The 26,199-nt window shown below is 32.2% G+C and overlaps 3 protein-coding genes across 4 annotated transcripts; 2 read left to right on the forward strand and 1 right to left on the reverse strand.

The window, feature by feature from the left end:
• Positions 1 to 614: 614 nt before the first annotated feature.
• LOC123714952 (tyrosine--tRNA ligase, mitochondrial) lies at positions 615 to 3,847 on the forward strand. Of its 2 annotated transcripts, none has more exons than XM_045669654.1 (8): positions 615 to 866; positions 940 to 1,087; positions 1,163 to 1,338; positions 1,420 to 1,636; positions 1,721 to 1,799; positions 2,625 to 2,900; positions 3,176 to 3,364; positions 3,668 to 3,847. In XM_045669654.1, exons 1-8 carry the CDS (start codon positions 733 to 735, stop codon positions 3,829 to 3,831), a joined length of 1,383 nt encoding a protein of 460 aa, XP_045525610.1. In that variant the 5' UTR covers positions 615 to 732; the 3' UTR covers positions 3,832 to 3,847. The 2 variants fall into 2 exon arrangements, with proteins under 2 accessions (XP_045525610.1, XP_045525611.1); XM_045669655.1 differs by lacking the exon at positions 3,668 to 3,847 and adding an exon at positions 3,514 to 3,587.
• Position 3,848: 1 nt separating this feature from the next.
• Positions 3,849 to 10,765, reverse strand: LOC123714951 (rho GTPase-activating protein 44-like). The gene is made up of 6 exons (XM_045669652.1): positions 10,418 to 10,765; positions 9,952 to 10,202; positions 9,691 to 9,866; positions 7,520 to 7,763; positions 6,475 to 6,624; positions 3,849 to 6,326 (listed from the first exon to the last, which is right to left on the reverse strand). Exons 1-6 carry the CDS (start codon positions 10,468 to 10,470, stop codon positions 4,588 to 4,590), a joined length of 2,613 nt encoding a protein of 870 aa, XP_045525608.1. The 5' UTR covers positions 10,471 to 10,765; the 3' UTR covers positions 3,849 to 4,587.
• A 297-nt stretch (positions 10,766 to 11,062) lies between these two features.
• LOC123715004 (UNC93-like protein MFSD11) lies at positions 11,063 to 26,090 on the forward strand. The gene is made up of 8 exons (XM_045669763.1): positions 11,063 to 11,476; positions 16,911 to 17,080; positions 21,809 to 21,985; positions 22,551 to 22,722; positions 23,931 to 24,039; positions 24,353 to 24,478; positions 24,940 to 25,244; positions 25,610 to 26,090. Exons 1-8 carry the CDS (start codon positions 11,390 to 11,392, stop codon positions 25,823 to 25,825), a joined length of 1,362 nt encoding a protein of 453 aa, XP_045525719.1. The 5' UTR covers positions 11,063 to 11,389; the 3' UTR covers positions 25,826 to 26,090.
• Positions 26,091 to 26,199: the final 109 nt, after the last annotated feature.

Genomic DNA, 26,199 nt, shown 5'->3' on the forward strand with positions numbered 1-26,199 from the left:
AGCACAATCTAATATTTTTGTAACTTGCCCTGCAGTGCATGTACGTGCCATGGCTGTACATTTTGATCACTTATAAGAGTGAAGATTTCCTAAATCGTCGGAGTTACACCCCGAGAGCATAGTCAGACGTAGGCCCTCTCTTTGACTGTTCAATTGAATACATAGCAATTAGCACTTCATTATTTAGCTCATATTTTATATTGCGAGTGGTTAGTATAGAGTAAACCAAAAATCTTCTATTATTTAGTGCACCCCGATGACCCAGGAACCGTACAGTGCACAAAAAAAAGCATAAGTAGCTTAGCATTTTTGAACACTGCTATAAATGTATTATTCTTCTAATCACAAAAAATTATAACATCTTTAGTACAGAAAGCTCATCATATGCTTTTTATGCCCATTAGTAGTATTTAAGTATTTTCTATAAGGGGTAGTAAGAAAAAGAAGGGATGAAAACCGACTATAATAATTAGTTTCAAAGCTGAGCAACAGCTTGATGCTTGACAGATGACTTTGATCGCTGTCTAACCGATATTCGGTTTGGGGTTAGAAATAAGAATAAAATTGAAAGAAAAAAAAGAATAGTCTTTTTTTTCTTCTCTAAGTAATAGTACTTAAAAATAAAATAAAATAGTAATTACATATGTTGTAGGCATAGGAAAAACCATAAATTTTATTTGCTATAATTATATTATTTGTATTACATATCTATAAACTCAAACCGAAACAGAAATGTTGGTGAAAAGTATTATTGGTGTTCATAAAACATATTTTTGTAAAAATTTCTATAGGTACACCTCAAATAGAAATATATTAAAGCTTAGTGATCGTGGAATGTTTCAAGATATATTTCCAAACACTGCAGCGTGAGTTACTTTTAATTTTTAACTTATATATAAAAAATATCAATTTTCAAGTAACCGTGATTGTTTCTTTTAGATCAGAAATAGTAACTCTACTGAATAAGTCACCACAGTGTGTATATGCAGGTTTTGATCCTACTGCTAATAGTTTGCATATTGGGAACCTTCTTGTGATAGTAAACTTATTACATTGGCAGAGAGGAGGACATAATCCTATTGCTTTGGTAGGTATTATTTTGCAAGTCAATGTGCTCTTTGTTTGTTTCTACTTAAATTATAAAAAATAGTTTATATTTTAGCTAGGAGGAGCTACTGGATACATTGGAGATCCCAGTGGCAAGAATACAGATCGTTTGGCACTGCAGAGAAACATAATTCAAGAAAATATAAATGGCCTTAAAAACAACCTGGATGAGGTGTTTGAAAATCACAAAAAATATATTTGGTCAGATGAAAGAAAGCTAAAGCCCATAAAGTGTGTTAAATGTATGAAGTTATTTAAAATATGTTGTTATTTAAAGGGATTTGTGAATTAAAATAAATATGCATTTTTTAGAATTGTCAATAATGAAACTTGGTATAGAGAGATTAATTCAATACAGTTTGTCAGTGAAATAGGAAGAAATTTCCGAATGGGTACAATGCTGTTAAAACAAAGTGTTCAAAGTAGAATAAATTCAGAAGTCGGAATGAGTTTTACTGAATTTTCTTACCAAATTTTCCAAGCATATGACTGGCTAAATTTATTAAAGGAGTTTAATTGTAAATTTCAGGTAATTTTATAGCTCCAAATATTTAAAATTGTAATAAAGAGATTAACTAGGATTTAATAAAATTATTCATAAATTTCATTTCAGATTGGTGGTAGTGATCAAATGGGTAATATTAGTGCTGGCCATGAACTGATCAGTAGAATAACAAAGCAAAGTGTATATGGTGAGTACTTATGCAACAATAATAAAATATTAAAAATATAAACAATATAATGTTTTGATCAGGAGGAACTAGAGTTATTTATTAAGGAAGGCCTGGGCTTCTGCTATCTAAAGTATCCAACATGGAATTTTGAATCTGTTTAATGTACAAAGTTGCCAATACTTATATTGTTTTTCAAAGTAATCTCTGTTCATCTCTTCATTGTTCATTGTCGTAATCTATGGAACCACTGAGAAAAGCAGTGGGCCCAAGGCCCAGATAAGTCACTCTCTTATCTTCGTCTATCAGGCGTCACACAGCACTGATGTTATCCTCAGTAGTCGCTGTTAAAAGACGTCCCTCACGAGGATCATCATTAAGATTGCTTCGTCCACGCTTAAACTCGGTAAACCGATTGTAAATAGTGGCACGAGATGGGGCTTCAGTAAGAAATGCTAATCGCAGCCTATCATAGCTTTGTTGTTGAGTAAGGCCACAACGAAATTCATAATAAATCACTGACCTAAATCTCGCGTAAGTCATTGTCACGTGTAACAAGAGTTTTAGATTTGCCGCCAATTCACAAATGAATGCAATATACTACATGAGGTTACCAAAGAGTTCTACAATTGGAATCCAAAAAAAGTTTTCATTAGCAATGATTCTGAACAGGCCAGTTCTAAACATTTTCAGTGTTAACTGGCATAAAGTTAAGACCATACACTTACATACTTGGGTGGACACTGCCTACATATGCAACTCATTTCACTCATATACTGGTGTTACAAGTTAATTAAAATTAATTTAAAAATATTATAAATATGAGTGTAAAATATTTATTTTTAGGTTTAACATTACCACTAGTAACAACAGAAGAGGGGGATAAATTTGGAAAATCAGCGGGTAATGCAATATGGTTGGATCCAAACAAAACAAGCCCATATAGTCTTTACCAGTTTTTTATTAGGACCAAAGACTCTGAAGTGGAAAAGTTATTAAAATTATTTACTTTCTACAGTTTAGGTGAAATTAAGGATATAATGTTTAAGCATAAAAACCATCCTGAGGATAGGTATCCACAACAATGCTTAGCTGATCAGCTGACAGTTTTAGTTCACGGAGGTTAGTTATTTTTTAGTGTTTACAAGCCAACGCTGGCAACTAGAAAATAATAAAAAATATTTTATAGAAATTATTAAACACCTAATATTAAAAAAAAAACATAGGAAACTTTAATATATTACATTTACCGGTCTGACGTCGAAGGTAGTAAACAAATATCTGCTTATAAGACACAGTAAGACTACATACATTTTTTGCATAATTAAATTGCTGTTAAATAAAATAATTAATATTAATGATACCTGTAAATTACATTTTCTAAACTTTGATAACAGAGGAGGGGCTGAAGAAGGCGCGAATAGCAACAGAAGCTATACACAGCAAAAATGTTAAATCTCTAATAACATTGAGCTCTATAGAATTAGAACAAGTATTTGAAGGGGCTCCCGTCACCCAATTACTTCTGTCTCCTGGGATCACTGTTCTTGAACTTGGTTTGAAAGCCAAGTGTTTTGCAACTGAGGGTATGTATTATTTCTAAAGTAATTTTTAAAAACTAAATAAAAATCTATATTATAATCCAAAATAGGTTAGATTTCATAACATAATTGTTTCGCTTTGATACAAAAAATTTATAACATACTTGCCTTAAGTTTTTCAATGCATGTTTTAGATAAAACGCCTGTGTGACGGTTATGAGTATACAAGGGCTAACAAACCCAAGGTAGTGATATCTAACTTAACTAAAATATAAATATCTGTTAATAGCTAATTGCATAGCTTTATGTTATATTAATCAACTTATTAATTTGTCTATATTTTGACAGCTGATGCCATGAGAATTATTCAAGCGGGAGGTTTTTACATAAATCACCAAAAGATTAAAAACATACAGGAAGTTATAACTGAGTCAGTTCATATTCTGCCAAACCAGCTCTCTTTACTTCGAGTTGGAAAACGAAACCACTACATTGTTAAATGGATAAATTAAATAAATAAAACGTGTTATCAAATTTTGTGATTTTATTATACTTACAACAGAAGCTATACTTGCAGTATATATTAATAAAATGCATATCACATAAAGAACTTCGTAAATACTACATAACATATAGCCATTACGAGTCAAAACAGCGCGGCCAAAACTAATGAACTGTAGTCACAATATAAAAATATGGCGTAAATAATACAACATTGTTTGTGCGCCCGCCGTGAGGACATTCACTCCAATCTCTAATATCACAAAAAAAATTGCAACATAATCTATATAGTACATAAGCATATCTATTTAGACCAATACATAAAATCAATTGACGTTTTTTGTGATATGTTTCTCGAACCCAACCCACGCTAACTAAATGGACGAGTTATCGTCTATATTGCAATAACTTCAATAATAACCTGAGTCACTCTAACCGACAATAGCATTAGATGATATAATTTTAGTACACTACAATCATCATATAAAACGACTTCCGATACAAAAATAAATTATTCGCAAAGAAATGTATAGCTGTACTTTTAAATCTTTACGAAAGATGTAAAAATAGAGGGCATCAGTCTCGTAAATAATTCCATCTTAAGATGGTGATGTAAACTATCATTAAACTGCGAATACATAAGGCCTTTAAAATCGCTCACGAGCACCTCGACTTAACTTATGACTTATGGAACCGAGGCCTAAAACTTGATGAATAATTGTCAATGTCGTAAAACTAATGGTATTTACGTTAATATAAATGCTGGACTAGAGGTCTGTGCTCTCGTTTTGCGGGGGGACGACCGGCGGTGGAGGGGCAGGAACCATGGGCCGAGGGGGGCGGTTAGACTGTGCTTTCGGAGACTTTGGCCCGTCTGTAATACTGCCATCCGACTGCGAGAGTTGCCTACTGGCGTTAGTCAGTTTTGGTTCGTCCAATTCGGCATCCTTGCCGCCGGAACTGTGCGTCCTTTGTACGGTTGCACGTGGCTCCTCTTCATTTCCACCCACTTGAATCACCGTCGGATGTTGTTTGTCCACTGTGTAAATGTGCGTACGTTCTAATACTGTGGGTGCCACCTCCGTTCCCTCTGCGAGAGACGACCTTTGGCCACGGAAGCTTTGTGGGCGTAGAGTAGCTGGCCGCTCTGGTACCGCTGGCTTATGACGTAGTTGGACGTCTTCTGTCTCTGGCGCGGGGACTATAGTCCTGGGTGCTGCAACCGGCCGAGGTGGTGGTTGGCCCGTGGGTTTAGGAATTTGAATTCTGACAGGTTTGTCTTTCTCTGCTCCCAGGGATGCCGGCCCACTTATATCGCCGATGATTTTCATTCTCCCTACTACCCCCGTTTGTGCAGTCATATTCTTGACTACTAGCGTGTCTTTATCGTTTTTGAAGTCAAACTTCTCTTTTTCGAACTCAAAGCTTTGTCGACGAGTATCTGTCAGGTTCTCTCTGCTTCCGCTGCGTGATGCTTCCTCTTTCAAAGCCTTACTTTGTCGGTACGTCGACCTGTTTATAGTTTGTACGCCAGTGATAACTTTTCCAGTTTCTGATATAACCGGCCTCGGTGGTTTAGCAGGTTTTTCATTTTCTTTTGTTACGGTGAGCTCCTTAGTTTCTGTGACTTGCGTTTGTGCTTCAGCTTTTTTCTTGTCTGGAGTGAAGTTAGGAGGCACAGGGGCGAGAGGCTTATTTTTCCGCCTCATTATTGGTTTAGGACTTCCATGCGGTGGACTAGATTGATCAGACAAAGAACTGTTCGATTGTGCTTTTTTAATGTCGTTTTCCAGTAAAATTAAACTAGTGTCGTGACTGTTACTGCGAGAGTGTCGGCCGGGACCGTCCACCGTAGATTTGTTGGACGCTTGATGATTATAATCGAATAGGGACTTGCTCATGCTATTGAAATCTCCATTCGACTGTTCCTGATTAAGAGCAGCGGTTTGGTTGTAGCCCTGTCCAAAGTTTGACGTAAATCCGTAGTCTTGATCAGAGCATTGATATGGGAGTAGGTGTTCTTTGGTAAAAGAAATGAAAAAGTTGATATCGTCTTTAAAGAACCAGTCGGCATGCTTGATCAGAAGTTCAACGACGCAATTGACAGCCGTAGTGATGTTCATATCGAAGGTACTCTCGTCCACGGCCCAAAGAAGATTGGGAGCTATGACAATGGCCAAATTTGAGGGAGTCATTTTGTTTGTGCTTTGATTTTGTGTCAAGGCGGATAAAAACTTAATTAGATAGCGAAGATTTTGGAAGTTTGCATCTGGAAGTAAGTGTATCGCTTCCCAAAGGGAATTGAGTCGGGCTTGTTCCGTTGGTTGTCGTGATGCGATAATAAAGTTTTCGTAGAGCCTGAATGTTAATAGGGGTTCCGGTAACTCCCTGAGATAAGATTTAAGCACAGAAGCTACGACGTGCATATCTTTATAATCTGATGGTAGTGGGACATTAAATAAACCAGCGTCTAAGGATAACTTCATGCGTCTTACTTTTGAAGTACCTGTAAAATAATTAATTATATTTGAAACTTTTTTTAATATGCATCTAAATTGCTAAGAATGTGTCATTTTGATAGATACACAGCTCGGTCCCTCTAACCCGCGAAATGTGTTACTGTAAATATTAGATTTTTCTTAAATAAAACGTACCACCAGCAATCCTAAAAAGCCCTTCTTCATTAAGCGCCAGCTCGTGTAATGTGCAAACACAAATCTCTATTGGAAAGGCGATAGTGCGACTAGTCACGCGCAAATGCTCTTCCAGTGGGTACCCAAATACTGGCTTCACCGAACTGTCATCTAAAAAAGTATTACATAAAAATTGCATATTCTAAAACTAATCGACACATTGGTAAAAAAAATGCAAGTATCCATTACGTTTGAGAATGTAAAATATTTCCTTATTTGGGCTAGCTATGATGTAACAAACGCCTACACCGTTGACGACCTGAGACAAATTCCTGAGGGAACAAATGACAGCATTGATTCGGCAAAATCAGATTGTCACACACAATAATTCTTTGCATACAGGTCAATAAAATGTAATATTATACCATTCTACGAGCCAAGCCATAGGCACTCTCTTCAACATTTTCATATAGCAATAAAAAAAAATTATATCCTAACGCGGGTTAATAATAAATAGTGTACATAATAATTTGTTTATTATTTAAAACATGTCCACTGATCCAGGAACCGTACAACCATATAACATGAAATCCATTCATAGGCTAATAAAACCAGAGACAACATTCAAAGTTACAACTGTAAGGTTGAGAATTGAATGCAATAACTCTTGTAAATGGGCACAAGCAATAAAACTTCCTAAAGTGCGTGTAAATGATTTATTGTCTCACGCAGGATTAACTTGCTCAATTAAATGGTACCAAGAACGTTCTTATTAATTTAGGTGTTCGTATTAATCACTACTTGCACTCAACTTCATTACGTAAATTATATTTTTACAATTGAAATGACTGGAGTAGTATTCAATAACTTTCATTAAATAATATAAAACACTAACATTTATTTTTAGTTTGAAGTTTTTTGTACTCTGAGGACTAAAGACTTCTATGTTAAATATCAAACGTAAGAAACCACAGTCTATTTCATTAGTATGGATCATGCAACTAAGTTTTATTGATTGAGGATAAAGTAACGTCAAAACGAGAAGCAAATATTATTTCCTACTTACTTATAAATCTTTCAAGTTCCGGGACGGTATCCTGCAATGAATGCAGCGCCGATTCATGGTAAGCTCTCTGTAACTTCACATACTGAAGGAGAGTGTGCGCCAGCTGCGCTTCCTTCGCGACCAGCGCAAACATATCAGCAGCTAATGCATCCCTTGCTGCCTCCACTTTGTTACCCGCATCTTCGTATTCCTCTTTAGCGGCACTTAACTTAGTTGGATTCTCTTCTTTTTGACGCTCGAGGTGCTAAAAATATTTAGCATATCATATGATATATATATATATATATATATATATATATATGTCGCAGCTAACTAGCCCAATTAGCCGTTCAATGAACAGCCTAGCCTTTTAACTAACGGCCTGAAAGATATTCAGCGTTTGTCACAACATTTAATAAACTGGCTGGCTAATGCTTGGGCCATTCGTTCGATACAGTCATTATTTGGCAGAAATATAAAAGATAAAACATATGACTCAAAATATATTTCTTTTAAAATTAAATTGCTTAAGTCAAATTCACATTATTATTGTAACTACACTCTTTCATTGTACTTGTTGGAGAACACCATCAAGGTTGTGGTTTTCCCAGGCCATGTTGACAGTTTGAAGAGTTTCGTTTCGAATTTGAGAGTGGCAGGAAGTGGAATTAAATTTAAATTAACATTCAACGGACTAACAAGTAATGAAACTTCATTGATCCAAGTCATTTGCCTAGTTGTTTGATCAACTGCGTGAACATCTTTCAGGCCGCTAGATAAACGGCTAATTGAATGGCTGATTAAGCTAGTTGACTGTGACATATATACATATTTTTTGTAAATATTCCGATGTAGCATGTAATTTTAGTCTGAATAATTCAAATGTTTCAATTATCTAGCATTATTTACAACTAAGACAGTAGATCCTTAGTATTGAGGAAGATTGAGAGTCCAGTATGTCAGAACTGTATTAGATTTTGACATATTATATAATTGTGAATTTTAAGGAGTGATGGTGGTGTGACAGTCTCTAATTTCTGTCTGTCAAGACTTAATACAACAAAATTTGCAAAAAGGTTTGTAGCAGGTTGTACTAATAATAATGATACTGATAATAGTACCAAGTAATTGTTTGTATAATAAATAATCTATGTGTCAAGCAAGACAGAATTTATTTAAATGAATTTTTTATTCTTCAATGAGCATTATAAACAATGTTTCTCATATCTGACATTACTTTAAGGTAAATTTTTGTTTAAATTGATAATTTAATATAGTTATTTTAATAAGGTATACCCAAAATAATGGCTTAAAATATATAAACATTTTGATTTTTAACTTTATTTATAAAGAATATACTATCAGCAAGTCATTGGATTAGATAAGAGGTACTATAATAGTGTTATATAATATTTGAACAGATTACATATGAAGCATCAAATAAATATTTTTATTTCTTTCACTATTATAACAAAGGCAATTAATATGACAAGGACTTGACAAATAAACTAATTATGTGTTATTATATGACTAGTTTCTTTGTGTACAGAATTGTTATCCAAAATAAATATTTATAATAAGTAAAATCACTTAGCAGTGGCTTTGGTTTTTCCTTGATATCTTTATATCTAGCAGCATACTGATATTTAAAAATATGATATATATACAAGCTATATTTAGTAATACACTAATTTATTTTTCAAGGAATATAATGTATTAAAAGTTAGTAAAAACCTCCTATGAAATATAAGGTCCAATTAGTTATCTACTGATTAGAAAGCATAGGGCAGCAAAAGAGTGTTTGATGCTGCCATTTGGATATACAGTAAACTTATACAAATCATTACTAAATGCCACATGTAACTGTTCACCCTTAGTGAAGAATGACTAGTAGAAAAGTTGTAATTCTAGTTCAATCTCAATAATGTCTAATTTAATAAACAATATCTATAATCAGTTTAATTAATAGATATTAATATGAAGTTACAATTAACAATAATAATTATGTTGTTTTGATGTTGCAGTTTAGATAACTACGGAGCATATTGCAGACATTGCAATCATACCACAGTCATGGATTTAATTATATACGATTGGTGATGTTCATTTATGTCAGAATACATAATTTAGTGATCTTTTATATCTAAATTAACTTATTCGAAATATATATAGCCATAATTAATAAAACTTACATTATATCTGCTTGCTGCTGATTCTTTCTCATTCATAAGACGGCTTAGTTGCTTTTTTGCCTTCATGATAGCAGGCAAATCTGTTTCACTAATTGTTGTAAGTGGTGCACATACTAATTGTTCAACTTTTAACTCATGCTCAGCAATTTCATTTGCAAGAAATTTCTCAGTTTTTCCTGTGTAATTAGAAAATATTCTATTTAAATTCTCATAATAAACTTGAAACAATTAACTTTGCTGATCCTATTACAAACCACTTACCACATTCGTACAAAATATATTTAAGGATACTATCGTCATCATCATAGTTGCTCGCTTCACACATTGACAAGCCTAATAGGTATTCTGGAAGTTTTTTCAGCCTTTTTTCTCGAGCTGCAGGGTCTTGACCCTGAGTATTTCCAGCTCCCGTTGACAACCTCTTGCTAAGCAATTGTAATGCATTTCTAAGGTGCTCTACTTTTCTGTCTGCTGTTTGTAGTTCATCTGGCAAGATCTCACCTTTGCCTGATCTGAAGATATAATATACATATTGCATATATTTTTCAGAACAGTCAATAAAACAGGGAAACAAAGATATTAAATTATGATTTATGTATCTTCATTTTGCGTTATCAATATTTACCGTTTCATCTATACTTTTTTAATATACAAATATCATCAACATAACTGTATGCAAATTTCGTAGCTGTAAAGAAATGGAAATCTTATCAAACAAGATAAATACCTCGAAAACGTTTGGTCGGCTAGCTGTTTTACTCTGTAGAACTGTTTCTTCATTTTCTTAAATTTGATACAGTTTTCTTCCCACTTTAGAAGGTCATTGGACTAAGATCACCACAATAAAATCAAGATATCGCCGAAAAGAACGTAACTAATGTCAGCACGCCAATGAGATCATCTTCACATTCTTAGCACAGCTATCATACTTTAGTTTATCCAATAAGGCACTACATTTCAATATTCACATAAATTTAAAATCACAACACTTTTTAGACCAAAAATTTATAAGAAATCGTTCAAATACTGCCGAATTCAGTAAATTATAAATGATTCAGAAAAATAAATGTCACAGACACAGACATAAAGAGATGTGACAGAGTCAAAAGTTTTAAAAACTACATTATATGATTTTGATCCACATCTGTTTATGATCTCTATAAGGATTTGGGTTAAAAGATATCTTTCCGTTTACGACATTTTCTCCCAATAATAAGAAAAGACATATTTAGTTTTTTTTACAATTACATTAGCAATCTGTGACTTCTTTATCTAGCTAGATTCGTAGCTACGAATGTAGATTTCAGCTGTCTATGTCACTTTGACTTTGATGTAAGATCATATTTACAAAATAGTAATGGCATCCAATAAGTGATGATTTAACGTTACTGTCATTGATCCAAACAAATATAGCTTTTATGTAAAGCCAGTATAATACTAATTTGGCGAATCAAATATCTTTATTTACTTTGGTTGTGGATTTGAGGAGGGAGTTCGTTTAGTATTTTGGAGAATGCAACCCAAACTATTTATTATAAAAGCGTACGCGTTTCGTTCAACAGTGTAATATCTTTTTGTTCTTTTATTATTGTTTTTTTTCTCTTCATTATAAACTAATCACCTTCAATACTCACGCATATAATAGAAAGAAGACAGTGTTTATTTTTCACATATTAAATCCAATTGAAAATCTTTCACGATGGAGAGAAAATTTATGAATGTTATTTTACTTGGGTTCGGATTTATGTTCGTTTTTACTGCATTTCAAACTATGGGAAACATTGAGGTATGTAAACATATTATGTACTTTAGGTCTTAGAACTTTTATTGTAGTTACAAATTTACATATTCAAATATGTACAAAGTTTTTACTTAAACATATACCCTCCAATTATTTTCACCAATTTTCTATAAGGATGTCCTACATTCAAATAAACATTAATTTTTAACTATTACTACAATATACTTACTGACTTATACTTTCACAATTAACCTTCAGTAAGTAAGCAATATTATAGTATCATACATATAGTGTAGGGTATATTAATTGGCCTTAATATATTTATAGAGTACTGAGTCTTTAAAATATTCATAACATATAATTTGTTTTAATACCTATGTAAAGGGTAAGATATATATATATATATATATATATATATTACTATGCTATATATATATATTACCCAGTATTGCATATAAACATATATATTTTTAGATTATGTACTTAACATCTATGGATAAAATTAAATATATATTTGATCTATGAATGATAGAGATACATTTGCATTTAAGTTTGAATTTTTTTTCATTTTACAGAAACAGATTAAGTTAAAGTTCCTAAATCATATAGTTGGCTAGTTACAAAACAATCTAGAACAATAATTAACTAATTTACAATAACGAACCATAAACCAGAAACAAGCCTCCTTCCATACTGTTTACGTAGGTAAAAAAATAAAGGTCGACATTCCACAAAGGCCGTCACTTGGAGGTGTGTACTCCACGCGACGTGCGTAACATACACAACGACGCCGCCCGCATTTGTTGGTATATTTACAAATTTATTAACTTTTTCTTCTCGAGTATATACAGCGAATAAACAATTGAAATCTTCTCTTTCAAGGGATTGTACAAGCTTTACCTCATTTATCTTATTTTCAAAGCTAGTACTACTAAATACTAGTTGAAGTGGCAACCGTTTAGTATAAAATTTTCTAAATTGTCTACCGTTTTTCTGTACAGTCATATGTATTTTCTAACCAATATACATATGTAATATTCCCCTTAACAAAATCGTTATTAGGATCATATTAATATACTAAGCAAATAATTATACCTAGTCTCAACGGGAAAGAGCCGCGATTATATGGAAAGTCGCATTTTACGTCGCACGCAATTCAACTAGAAGTCCAAAGAAACGACTTCAAGAGTAATTATAAATGTTATGTTTTGTTACAATTGAAAGCGCAATATTATCGCGAAATCCAAAGTGATTAGTGGACCAATAATATTATGTATTATATATAGGTAGGAAAGTCTGATCAAAACGGGTTTGTACCGTGCTTATTATGTAAGCTTTATTTGAGATTATCGACACGCTTGTATAACCCAAATATAATAGTATACATATTTTGTTTTTTGAACTTTTACATAAGAGCAATATGCGTCTTATTCTTGAGATTACTTTCAAGGTTTTGTATACGATAAAGGGGTATGATTGAGACATTACTTGGTATTTAGGTGAAGGCCTATTCGGGCCAGTTTTAGGGTTAACATAGTATGCTAGATCTATCAAATATGTTTATCTAAGAGTTTCAAATCTGTTCTATCCCGCATATACATATTATTTGACTAAAATACGGCCTGATTTCAATTCAACTACGTTAAACGTTGGTTGAAGCTTTTTCTCATACGAAGTGTGGGTTAATTAACGAAGAATATATGAAATAAATAAACTTTAGTAGAAGGAAAATGGCTATCAAATAAAATCCATGGCAAAGATAAAAGAGAAATCGTTTCCGGCATTCTAATATCTTCCGTTATAATCAGGAAAATACAATCAATAATGCCTTACAGTGTACTTTGCTGCAATAGATACAATATTGCTTTCTTAATTACAAATGCATGTACAATTTCTATATATATTTAAATGTCTTTGCTTGTATATTACTTACTATTCACATCGTTTACTGAATAATTACATAATTTATCTTTCTGCATGAGAACAAAGGAATAGGAAAGCGTATCGAATTCTTAATCTCACGATTAACATAAAAATTAGTTTTCATACTAGTAATAAGTTGTAAACATTCGTTTGAAATTTTAAATATGATTTGAGATCAACGGTTACTAGTATTTCCTAGACTTGGCAACAACAAACGCATTATTTTTTAAGTAACAATAGTGTGATATTTCAAAGATATATTTTGTATACAATTTATTTAAATAATTCATACTGTAATACAATGTGTTTCTGTTTCAAGTTTAATGAACTTCAGCAATATAGATATCGCATTATCTTTTTTCTATTTGTTTTATCGTTAATTCTTTACTTGCCTAGGGTTGTTGTCTTCTGTACTTGTTGAGACACAGTCATTTATGTAATCCTTGGGTTATCGGAAAATTTAAGTGATAGAAATCATTGGATCTTATCGTGTTATTTCACTCGATAATATGAAGGATTCTCAATTCTGGATGTAGGTCAAGCTGATTTAATTGACGTGATAGCACCCAGGGCCTGCTATTCAATAACATGTCATGAAGATGACATTGTTATCAGCGCAGTAATTGACTCGCAATTAAATTTTGTTTTGGTATATTTATCTAATTAGTATTATTTATAATAAGGCCTTTACAATAGTCGCGCATCTAGAAAGAAAGAAAATTAATAAGTAGTACCCACATTTTTTAAGAGGCAAACACAGCATGATTTGTTCGAACTAATATTAAGTAACAAAATACATGAAAACTTAACTCATCTAATTATAAAAATATTTTGCGAATCTGTGGGAAAGTGGAAAGGGTCAATTGACAAATTTATTTGTTAGCATACACATACTGGAAATAGTAGAATTAGAACCTAGGAGGCTTAATCTTATAGATAATTAATTTAAAGTTTATTATTAACTTAATTAATTAAAACTTAATTCGTCCAACTACACTGGTGTATAAAGTTATCCCTAAAAATAATGTTTAATAATCGTGATTTAAAAACTTAAACTCCTGTGAATTATAAAAACTTCTAATATATTTTAAAGTTGCGTAAGATTTACTGTTATACCATATATTTATACCACCATAAGTTTAACATATTCGTTACAGTTCAATACGGTGCCAATTTTTAGGTATGATTTATGTTGAACAAATAAATATTTACTATGAACAAATAAATGCACAAAGAAATTATATACCTAGAAAATAATGCACTTTGAGTGAGTAAATGCAATCACGTGTTGACGAGAAAATTGCAATGTATTTCCACAGAGGAAAATCGATTGCTTCGTCTTCAGTAACAATATATTAACGACATACTTTAGGATGTCTTTTGAAAACCTTTCATGTTAATACTATTTGATAATAGACTCCACATAAAAATATTCATTGGCCACATGTGTTTTGGGAGTCAGTTCTGCCCTTAACTCGCTAATAATGTACATTCCTTTCGGCGGTATACAAACCATCACAGCTTATTTTTAAATAATAAATCATTGTAAACAGAAAAATAAACATTAAGTTATTTACCTCATTGTGCTAGCTGCTGCAGGTGCTGCTGCATGGTTGACTCATGAGGTCTCGAAAACACTGCCATTGCATTTAAATGGAATGTATATTTTTTGTAGTAATTGAAAGATATGCAAGTTAATGTAGGATATAAAAAAAGGGCTCAACTGTTATATTTACTTCAAGTTAGTTCTCCAATCGATGCTCGGCCAGAAGAACTCTGACGGACGTTGTTAACCTATAGAGATTATTGTATGTTTTGCTGTTTGTATTATTTATACACCCATAAATAAATTTATAGTGGATTTATTAGCTAATTTGTAATAATGTCGTAAAAATATTGTATTATGTCGTAAGTCAGTCATTTCAGTGTACCTCGTGGGTGGGCTTTTAGGTCACAACGTAAACTTCGACATTTAATTATGACCAAATATAATTTTATAACTTCAAATGCATATTTATGAACATTGTCAAACTGTTGCGAAAGTTTAAAAAAATGTTCATGTCTGTATTCCGATTTTGTTAATAAATTAGGTGTACCTTCAGGGTAAGTAAAATTCTAAATAATTACTCTTTAATGGGAATCTAAAACGATAGTGGTAACCCTAGCCTATCATGACCTAAGCAAGACAAAAGTTGGTTTATATTCCATTAAATAATAAAAAATCACTATGAGGACATATTACAAATAGTATTGGAAAAGGTAGAATGTGATGTAGAAGCCCGACTCCAACTAAAAAAATATATTATTCCACCGGTAATTGAAGCCAGGACATCTGGAACACACAAATTTAATACAAAATAATTTAAAGTGTTATTTTTGAAAGTTTTGCAATTCTGGTTATTCCATCGCCTTGATGCGAAATGAAAGTTTTGCCCTTTTTCGGTCATTCATTTATGTAATTTATTCCCGCCCACAATGATTAAGTATATCAATAAAAATATTTTAGATGTGTACGATATTCTTTTTTTTAAATTGGAATTCGTAACCTATTTTTCAACAAATTTCTTAAAGAAATAAATACAATACAAAGTAATTTGGAACTTACATTCGTTACATTGGGAACTATAGCATTTTATGCTTTTCAACCATTGCATCAGTGAAACACTTGTTCCTACTACATTCATATGTATTATAGACACAAAATTAACGTGAGTTAGACACAGATGGCTGATAGTTTTCTTATAAATTATCAAGGCAAATGCAGAAATCTGAAACCGAGGCCCATTACGGTTTTGGTGTCATTGGATTTTTATATAAATAATTTATTACGTATTGGGTTTTAGTATAATATAAAACAGAAATATAACTTTAAATGGAGTTAATCGATGTCACGTCCGAAACTTTATGATACAGCAAGACATTGACATTTCACACGGTCAAGATTCTTATTATCTTTTTCGCTTATAGTGTTGCGATAAAATACTAAAAATATATTGAAAGCCGTTCCATTTATTTTTATCAATTAAAGCTCGTGTAGAGCACGTTGTGAACTGAACCATTTTACATTAGTTTAGATCAATAAAAAGACGATTTAAAATCGATTGCCCTTATCTATATTTCGTAAACTAGTTCTATATTTAGAAGCATACATACAAACATTAGTATAAATATACATAAAGGGAAACTTCTATGTAATGTAATGTATGCTAAATGTAGTAATTAATATTATAGTACAACCTTTTTATGTATAATTACATACGTGAGTATGTCACTGAACTCCTCTTGAACTGCTGTACCGATTTGAATGATATTTTTGCATGCGTTTGGGTGGCTCACTGGATGGGGTTGATAGCACTGCAGTCGGTACTTTCATACTTTGTTTAATATCCTAATCGCTTGAAATATCATGCAGGTCAACGTCTGTCGGGTCCACTAGCAGATTATAAGATCGTAGTTCAATAGACGATAACGTTTTTTTGTTATTAAATTAGAATAGATATTTGTCTAGGCTAGGTAATGGTATCTATGTTTACTACATTTGTATATTTATTCTCAGAAAACGATTCTGGACAGCATAAGGCAAGATGACAGCACGTTTACAGCCGATGGATACACGTCCTTGGCCATCATCTACGCGACCCTCGCTGTTTGTAACTGGATGGCACCTTCCGTGATCACAATAACTGGGCCCAGAGGGGCAATGCTTATAGGAGCTGTGACTTATTTGTAAGTATGACGAACTGTTTTGCGAATTCAAATAAACTAGGCAGACCCCTCCTTAAAAAATCTATGATGACCTCCTGAACGAAAAATTTTAGGGGGTAAGGAGCAATCATTTATAGTTATTATAAGAATATATGTCACAAACATAGATTACGTTATTCGTAATTATAGATGTTGGAAACTTTTAGCATTGCCGCTTTTGCAGTAATTTGATATGAATTTCATGTACGTTTAACCTAAGTAAAGTTTTGTATAAAAGCTTTCATTAAAATCATCATATGCAATTTAAATTATAACCGCTCTTAGGATTTGATAAACTGTTTATCATGACCTTCGTCGGTTAGCGATAGAACATAAAGCTGACAGTTATACACGTGTCGTAATAATATATCGTAGAGATAAATATCCTTGTTAAATACTACAATTAGTTAGTATTTATAATATTATTATTACAAAAAAATATTAAGTTAGAGAATGTGTATATAAGGAACACAAAACACTTTTAAGCACAGGCTCAAAATTATCACATTGCAATAGCAGACTTTCACTAGCAATATTGTAACTACTGGTCATGTGTCTCGTAACAACAACAAAAACAAGTGAACGCGACAAGCCACAGTGTACGCTATACAAAAATATTATTAGTTAGAGAAAATATAAAATATTAGCACCTGACCTATTATTTATATATATATATATATATATATATAGATACCTTACCGGGTTAGAATTCAACAATCTTTATTTTACAGAATAAAAATTATAAAACTGTTAACACTTTTTATCTCTCAGGTATACAGTATTAATTTAATTTCGTTTCTTAATACTATTATTTCTGTATTATATACATACGTGTAGATGTATAGTAACATTGCGTCGCGAAACACGTGGGCTGTTTACCGTTGAGCAACCAAGGCGAATCGCTGCATAAATCTATCGATTTTGTTCTGAATTCTTAACAAGGCTTTGTTTTTATCACATATTTTACATTGTGAAATAACCTTTTTTTAATAATATTGTAATTTTGACACCTACTACACAGTTCACCCTTGTTAATTCGGTCGCAGCGTAGTCTTTTGTTTACAGTATAGCAGTATATATATAGTAGTAGGGTGTTACACGGTAAATAAACTATTAAAAATTCGAATAGGAGAGACTGAAACAACCAAAGAATTAAGGATTTATAATAACTTTATTTGCTTAGTAAGTTTAATTAGGAAGTTAGGCTTTGGTCGAGTATTGTTGGTCTTAAACCGGTTTGTGCATTTGATAATCAATGAAGTTTGATTTTATACTTGCAACTGTAAACATAGAATGTTTATCGTAGCGTTTACATTATCAAATTTTTTGAGCTACTTTTTACAATCTTTGAGACGGTAAATCACATTTAGTATTTTCATTTCCGTTTGACGGCAACAACATCTAATTTGGCATTGGAAGATGGTTGGCCTTTGGTTTCTGGAAACTACTTCATATTCATTAGGCACTTGAGTTAAGTGACATTTAAAATAGCGATAACGTGGTCACGGATAACGTTTATTGAAAAGTGGTACCCGATCTTAGTGGGTCATATTAGGCATAATGTTTGACATTAGATTTTCTATAAAATTTGAAGGTACCAAAACGTTCTGGTTGCAGAATAAGCATATTGGTTACGGGTTAGTGAAATTCTCATAACAATAAGATTCACAAATGTAAATCTGATTCTTTATAATATTGTCTTATTCATCAGAGTTCTTAACATTACATACAGCACACTTTTTCAGCTTTCACAATTTTACATTATTTATGCTTAACTAAACTTTTCTCCCGTTTTTTAGTTGATACAGTCCATAAAGCGCCGTAACAATGTATTAATACATTTCAACATAAGTATTCTTGTGACAAACAAATTAATATCTTTTTTCTTGACTAATTAATAATTATGATTACAGCAAAAAATTTAACGTGTTTTAAAAGTGATTAAATGCATGTTAATAGTTTCTGCTGTTAAAAAACAAAATGAATGAGAAAGTTATATAATAGACATATTTATATAATAGTTGCATATATTTACATTCTACTTGAGACATACACTATTTGTTTTTAACTTATATAATATTTATTAGATAAAACAATTTCTTAACTAAACCAAATTTATGGAATTTTGTTTATATTTTTCGTGTGATTATATATAGCTTTTTTCACTAGAATTTAAAACAATTTTGTGCCGTATCAGTTATTAAGACTAAGTGTAAATTACGAAAGTGTCACGAATTAAGTCTGTAAGTTCTGTGAAAATCAAGTCAAGAATACAATTCAAGTAATATTATTAAGGGAAATATTTGTATGTAACGATGAAGGAAGACCATAAATGCGATGGGCTGAAGACATATCCATAAAGAAAGTTAAGGTCTCTCCCCAAAAGGGGTTCATACTAGACACGAAACAATTAAAATAACATTCAAATATTCACCATTAGACTACCTACTTCATTATCCCCAAGTAAGATTCCTTCTGGCGACGCGTTTGGATCCAATATACCAATGGTGCTACAACGTTTTAGGTCAAGGGCCTCAGGTTTTTCTATCTTTTGAACATTTCTAATAGGCAAGTGGGTGATCAACCTTCTGTGCCTGACACACTCCACACTTTTTGGTTTTAAGTCAGTTTTCTCACGATGTTTTCCTACACGGTACGAGCGTGTCTTTAATGCGCGCATAGGCAGAAAGTCTCGAAAGACATTGATGCTCGAAAGCCGGGTATCGAACCTACGACCCCGTCGCACGTTGAATCATCAGACCAACAGCCTTTGGTTCCAAAGAATGTTTAAAATATAAGCTTATTGTAAAGTATTAAAATTAGAAGTTAAGTTGGCGCCCTCAGTCTAGAATGTCATATCAATAATTATTTATTAACGAATAAATTAACTCATAGAATAACAATTACGCTCCAGTTTCACATTCACTCTATCAAGGATTTGTACTTTTTGTTGGTTTAATAGGTGCAGCTACGTGTAAGCAAGCTAAATATTTTGACCGTATTTAGTCGTCATTTAGTAGTTTAAGGTATTTTTGTGGCAAATTAAATGTTTTTGTCCGTCGTGAACTTTGTAATATCCGTCAATTATAAATGACACAGAAAATGTGTTCTTGTCTATGGAAATTACATTTTTTTTAAAATTTTTACCATCGACAAACCAATGTATGAATGATCCTTTTTTGCAAACTTGTATTCATTTAAGAATAATATCAGATTCCCGACTTCTTAGCTCGTTCACTCATTATTTATAAGTCTATGAAATTTTAAGTCTACTGCATTGCAGTCATGTACAACAGGTATCGGAGTTACGCAAGTGACTATAACATTTTATAGGTTATTATAGCTCGTACCTACTAGTTTGATATTAATTATAGACCAGTTGCATTTGCTACGAAATGTGTAAAGACCTTACCATGACCAAAGTTTCACTTTTCAAGTAATAATGTATCGTAATAATTACTACTAGTATTTTAAATATAGAAACTGATAATGGTTATAACTTATGATTCAACAATAGTATTTATTCCCTTTCATTAAAGAAACATATATGTACCTATTGAATATTGAAAACAAAAGGTATGTCCTAGTGACTTCAGCGTGCGACTCTATGTGTGTGTTATGCAGAAGTCTGATCGCTTACTTGTCTATAAACTAGAAATAATTAATGAAACGTTTGCTATCTTTATTACCTACTACTAGGCATAATTTGATAGATTTTGTTACTGTAAGAGAAATATACGTACTTGAAATAACTTGTTAAGATCTTCTTGAACTCACAACATTCAATGTCCGTGCCAGAACCAACATTGGGTTCCGAGAGCCTCTTCACAGGACGTGTTCTGCTTTAGATTCTGTCAATAACATTGACCCTTTTTCGCACTCCTCTACTGCTTTATTTAAAAATAATTTAAAACAACTGTTAACGTCATATACCTTGTATCGTCTGTGTATGTTTGTCGTTGTCCGGTTTTATAAATTTTGTGCTGTCACATTTTGTTTTTTTTTACTTTGCTCTGTATCACATTTTTTAGTAGTGAAACTTTTTGTGGATACATCCAATGTGTCTATTTTATGTTTTAACTTAACTTTTATTTATTGTATTTTATTTATTATCTGTTTTGTAACCAAATAAATAAATATAGAATGCTATACGTGAGGGTTGCTTTATTTGTGTACCTATGTCCTCAGGTCTTTGTTTTTTACATTTACTATAGATATACTATAGAGAATAATAAAATATTAACAGTATTTACCTATAGTCAAGTTTCGAAGTATCTTCAGTCTCGATTTTAGGAGTTACGAGTTTGCAAATATTAAAACGATTTTTTTTTTGCATTCCGTCTTTGTATCAACAACTTCTGTAACTCTACTTACTTTACATACCTGAATTTTATGATTATAGTCTATTTAGACAATAATTAAACTTAATTATCATATTAAATGCAACATAAATAACTCGTTTGTTTGAGAAATACATAACAATATGAAACAAAAATTTGACTTTATATAAAACGAAATAGAATTTTTTAATAAGAGCTGCTATTAGTCTATCGATTTACAGGACTGTTTCACAGGAAAATATGATTGTTAATTAGACTATTCGAAAATTTATTTGGAATTTCAATTTCAGTTTTTCATAATTTTTTTTTGAAAATTTATTTACTGTTAACAATTTTTTTTATTAATAATACTGTATTAACTTTATTACAGATTCTTCATAATAACATTCCTGTTTCCTCGAACATGGTTACTCTATGTGGCGAGCGTCTTAATCGGCGCAGGAGCAGCCGCCATTTGGACCGGCCAGGGTAACTACCTCACACTCAACAGTGATGCTGACACCATATCCAGAAATTCCGGGGTTTTCTGGGCTATGTTACAATGCAGGTAAAGTCAAACATGTTATTTATAGATTTTCAGGAGGGCCATGATCAAAACTGTTTGAATATTTTTTAAAATCTTAAACATTCCTCTGACCCAGAAAGATTTACCTTTTTTTTGTCGTACTCACTTATTTTGGAAAAATAATTTGGCCATTACTTCGCAAATACAATTCTACATATATACTTCGTGGTTTATAAACTGGATCATTGTTAATGTAGCTTGAAAAATCGATAAGGTTTTGCATAGTTCGAAACAGGAACTAGAGGGCTACGGCCTACGGTCTCGAAACATTTAACTCAATGCCGTGTAAACCGGCTCTAAGAAAGAACCACACATTTCGACACTTTCGTGTTCTATTATAAGCCTATTTTGTATGAAAAATAAAGAGCGTGGCTATTTATAACTTCATTAATTGTTTTACTACTAACTTGAAATAAATTACCCACACTTTGAGGGATCCTGTGGAAATAAATTAGTCTAATATCATCTGTCCATTGGAATTACCGTAGTCTAAATAGGTGTAATATAAAGTAGGACCTCTTTTAAAATTGTATTTTTCTTTTTTCAGTTTGTTCTTTGGTAACCTCTTCGTATTCATAAAGTTCCAAGGGAAAACTCATATAGATCTTGAGACCCGTAACGTGGTGTTTGGTGCATTAACAGCTGTGTCTGCTGTCGGTATTGTTTTCCTGCTGCTTTTGAGGCCGACACGACGGGCTCCGGCTATTGACGATGTCAAGGTGAATAATTTAATTGCAAAATCTTTTAACATATATTGCAATTTATACCTTTATTTATAGTATGTTTTATTAAAAATTGATAGATCAGTTTTCGGAATTCTGTTACTAGGCGTTATACAAATAAATAATTACATACAATATCTATGAAAAAATGAGTCGACGGAATAGAACTGTTTCTATATACAGAAATGAATAGATTTCTTACGTGTATTTATACTTGACTTGTCCTATGACCCCTGGATGCGGCAGTGGGTGTCCACAGTAGGCCTCCAATGCCTCCGGTCTTGAGCTTAACATTATCCTCGCTCTAAGTTATGCAAGTCGTTTATTTAACGTTAAATGTATAAAAAGGCTTTCGAAACTTTCTCTAAAACGCCAGGTCAAATTGACAAATCATATTTTTATTACTTAAGGAAATGAAGAAAATATCACGAGTACTTCCGGAAACATCGTGTCCAACATCCTTAAGGAAAATAATTATGTTGACTTTATTTATTCTGTATCTTAATGAATATATTTACTTTTAAGTAAGATGTAGGTAATGCAAACAAATTGTTTTATTTGTTTCTGTGATAGATGTTTATGCCTTTTAACTATGTCCGGGGTATAAATTAATTCTCTATGTATGCATAAGTTCAATTTATATAGTTATTAACATTTCGGTGTAAGGGTGTTAGGAGTCGATACTTCATTAAGTACGCATTGCGTACTAAGTTTTAATGCGGTTGTCAAATGTAATACGTTTTTGACATCTCCTTATAATAACTAAACAAGTCTAATTTCACGTTTTTAAATTAAGTAGGTACTCTTTTGTCTCTGTTTGTCAAATAGTATTTACGCTTGGTTGAAAAGTGACATTACTAGTAAAAACTATAGGGCTTAATAAACCCTATACCGTAATAAGCATAGACAAAATTGTAGAGAAGTATAAACTTGTATCAACTGAGAGAACTATTTATTTTATCAATATAGCTATTAAATATTTGTTGTGTAGTTGACCTTATGACCGATGTAAAGAAATTAACCTTTTCATGACGTATAAGAACATGCTTCGGATTTAAATGTATGGAAATATCCTGTGACCCATTGTAATCTTTGATTGAAATTCAGTTATTAGTTGCGTTACCATAAAAGCCGAAACCGGTCAAGGGTGACACGGTGTTCTCATCGGTTTAATATGGCAATTAATATTGTATTTTATGTTGCAGTGCGAAATCGTGGCCGAGCCGGAAGGTCCTTTGGATGCCTTCAAAGGCGCTATAAAGTTGTTCTGCACGCGTGATATGATTTTCTTGAGTGCCGCTTTTATTTATACCGGTAGGTTTAATATCAACTGGAGTTTTATTGATCTGTGGATGGCACGGAAGTATTATTTTACCAGTCCGAAATTTGTTACGGAGTCTCCTTTTATCTAGTCAGTTTTGATAGTTACATAGTGTCTATTAAGAATTATTCTATAAAAGTATTCAGATTTTTTGAAAGATGGTTTTTATTTGTGTTCCTGTGGCAAAGCACAGGGCGGTCATGCTTGTTTGCTAACTTTTATTCAATCCTAATAAAAAAACATACTACATGTTTAGCTAAATTCTAGTCTTTGACTATTTAAAAATTTCTTGGCATTTATTTTCAGGTGTTGAGTTATCCTTCTTCAGTGGAGTGTACAGTCCTAGTATTGGGTTTACATTGGCTATGGGCGAAAATGTTAAGCAACTCGTGGGTCTCTCTGGAGTATTCATTGGAATGGGAGAAGTTCTTGGTAAGAATAACAATACCTATTTTAAGAATAATAGGAAAACACCTAAATAAATTTCTGGTCAGGAAGTAAATTCTTCAACTAGTTAAAGATTGAACTTATTTTTTTTATTATTATTAGGAAACGATTCTTAATACTATCCTATATTTAGCAGATACATTTTTGTATTTGTTTCACTGATATTTTTTTCATTTCTAGCATTTTCAAATACAAATTTAAACTTTTTTTAGATAAAAACGTTTGTGACTATATATAAAGGGAAATAATTATTTTTGGGATTCAAACACCACATAGTTCAAAATCATTATTTTAAAGGTTACATGAAACTAAGCCATGGATGTAAATTTGTCGACCTAGACTCAGACTAAAAACTCAATCGATTTAAAATGAATTTCATATCTATGAGAACTTTCAGACAGGTTAAAAACTATTTAATTCTTATTTCAAAAATAATTTGATTACAGGTGGCGCCCTCTTCGGTATCCTAGGCAACAAAACAACTCGTTGGGGCCGGGACCCAATCGTGATCATGGGTTATTTCATCCACATGACAAGTTTCTTCCTCATATTCATCAATTTGCCCAATGTAGCTCCATTCGGTGACACAATGGACACCTCTTATATAACACCTTCGTCATACTTGGCCATGTTGTGCAGTTTCCTTCTTGGTTTCGGGGATGCCTGCTACAATACTCAGATTTATTCCATATTGGGCGGGAAATACTCTGACAATAGTACCTCAGCGTTTGCGCTGTTCAAGTTCACTCAGGTAAATTATTTATTTACTTCGTAATTTGAGATTTAACTACTGATTACTAAACCTCACTTGAGCATTTTAGCTGTCAAATATTTAAAAATGCTAGGTTGACTTGACTCGTGTTTAAAAATAGGAATAATAGACAAAAAATTCTAATAAAATTAATAATTTATTTTATCTACACACGTTTTTTGTTTACTTTATTATATGCAAATATGCGATTAGCCTTCTGTGTCTGATACACCATTTTTAAATTGAAGAGTTGCTGGTTTCCTCATAATATTTCCACCGTATAAGCATGTGTTGATGTCGTTGATAGATTTTTATTATTGTAATTTTTAATATGTATATTCTAACACGAAATTATTATGTTCCAGTCCTTAGCTGCAGCAGCTTGTTTCTTCTACTCATCCAAGGCCCTGCTTTCCGTCCAATTAGGTGTACTAGCAGTTTTAGCGTCTATTGGTACTGCAGCCTTTTGCCGAGTAGAATGGTCTGACAGAGCCAGAAGTCGTCTAGCCGTTGACAATGTCGATGACAAATTGTCACCTGTCACTCATTCTTTGGCTGAAAATGCGTTGCACTATGACTGAATTTGAAAAGATCAGATAAGTAAGGTGAGGTGTCCAGTCACCATTGTTGAATCGTGTTACCTTTAGGAATATTGACTTTCCATAATGATTTTAAGCATTAAAAAAATGTTAATTAAAAATCAAGAGCTTTTTAGTAAAATTTGTTTTAGTGATATTGACTGTAAATTTTTGTAAGATACTTAAATGACACTAAAATTTTGTACTGTATTATATGTATGTAGTTGTAGTAATGAAGTTGTTCCAATGAATATAGTTGTAGGAATACCATTACACTTTATTGGAAATCATTTGAAACCTTTTCAGGAGCAAGAAATTAGAATAGTATTTGCTATTGTTTAATTGTAAGTAATGTTGCAACATCCTCCATAATATGA

The sequence above is a fragment of the Pieris brassicae genome, chromosome 10, assembly GCF_905147105.1.
Source record: "Pieris brassicae chromosome 10, ilPieBrab1.1, whole genome shotgun sequence".
NCBI classification, from domain to species: Eukaryota; Metazoa; Arthropoda; class Insecta; order Lepidoptera; family Pieridae; genus Pieris; species Pieris brassicae.

Coding starts and splice junctions, on each gene's coding strand:
- LOC123714952 (XM_045669654.1), top strand. CDS start 733: ATGTTGGTGAAAAGTATTATTGGTGTTCATAAAACATATTTTTGTAAA. Junction 1,339..1,419: donor AGAAAGCTAAAGCCCATAAA/GTGTGTTAAATG, acceptor TGCATTTTTTAG/AATTGTCAATAATGAAACTT. Junction 1,800..2,624: donor AACAAAGCAAAGTGTATATG/GTGAGTACTTAT, acceptor ATTTATTTTTAG/GTTTAACATTACCACTAGTA.
- LOC123714951 (XM_045669652.1), bottom strand. CDS start 10,470: ATGAAGAAACAGTTCTACAGAGTAAAACAGCTAGCCGACCAAACGTTT. Junction 10,203..10,417: donor GCCGACCAAACGTTTTCGAG/GTATTTATCTTG, acceptor TTATATCTTCAG/ATCAGGCAAAGGTGAGATCT. Junction 7,764..9,690: donor CAGCAGCAAGCAGATATAAT/GTAAGTTTTATT, acceptor AAATATTTTTAG/CACCTCGAGCGTCAAAAAGA.
- LOC123715004 (XM_045669763.1), top strand. CDS start 11,390: ATGGAGAGAAAATTTATGAATGTTATTTTACTTGGGTTCGGATTTATG. Junction 21,986..22,550: donor TGGGCTATGTTACAATGCAG/GTAAAGTCAAAC, acceptor TTCTTTTTTCAG/TTTGTTCTTTGGTAACCTCT. Junction 25,245..25,609: donor CGCTGTTCAAGTTCACTCAG/GTAAATTATTTA, acceptor ATTATGTTCCAG/TCCTTAGCTGCAGCAGCTTG.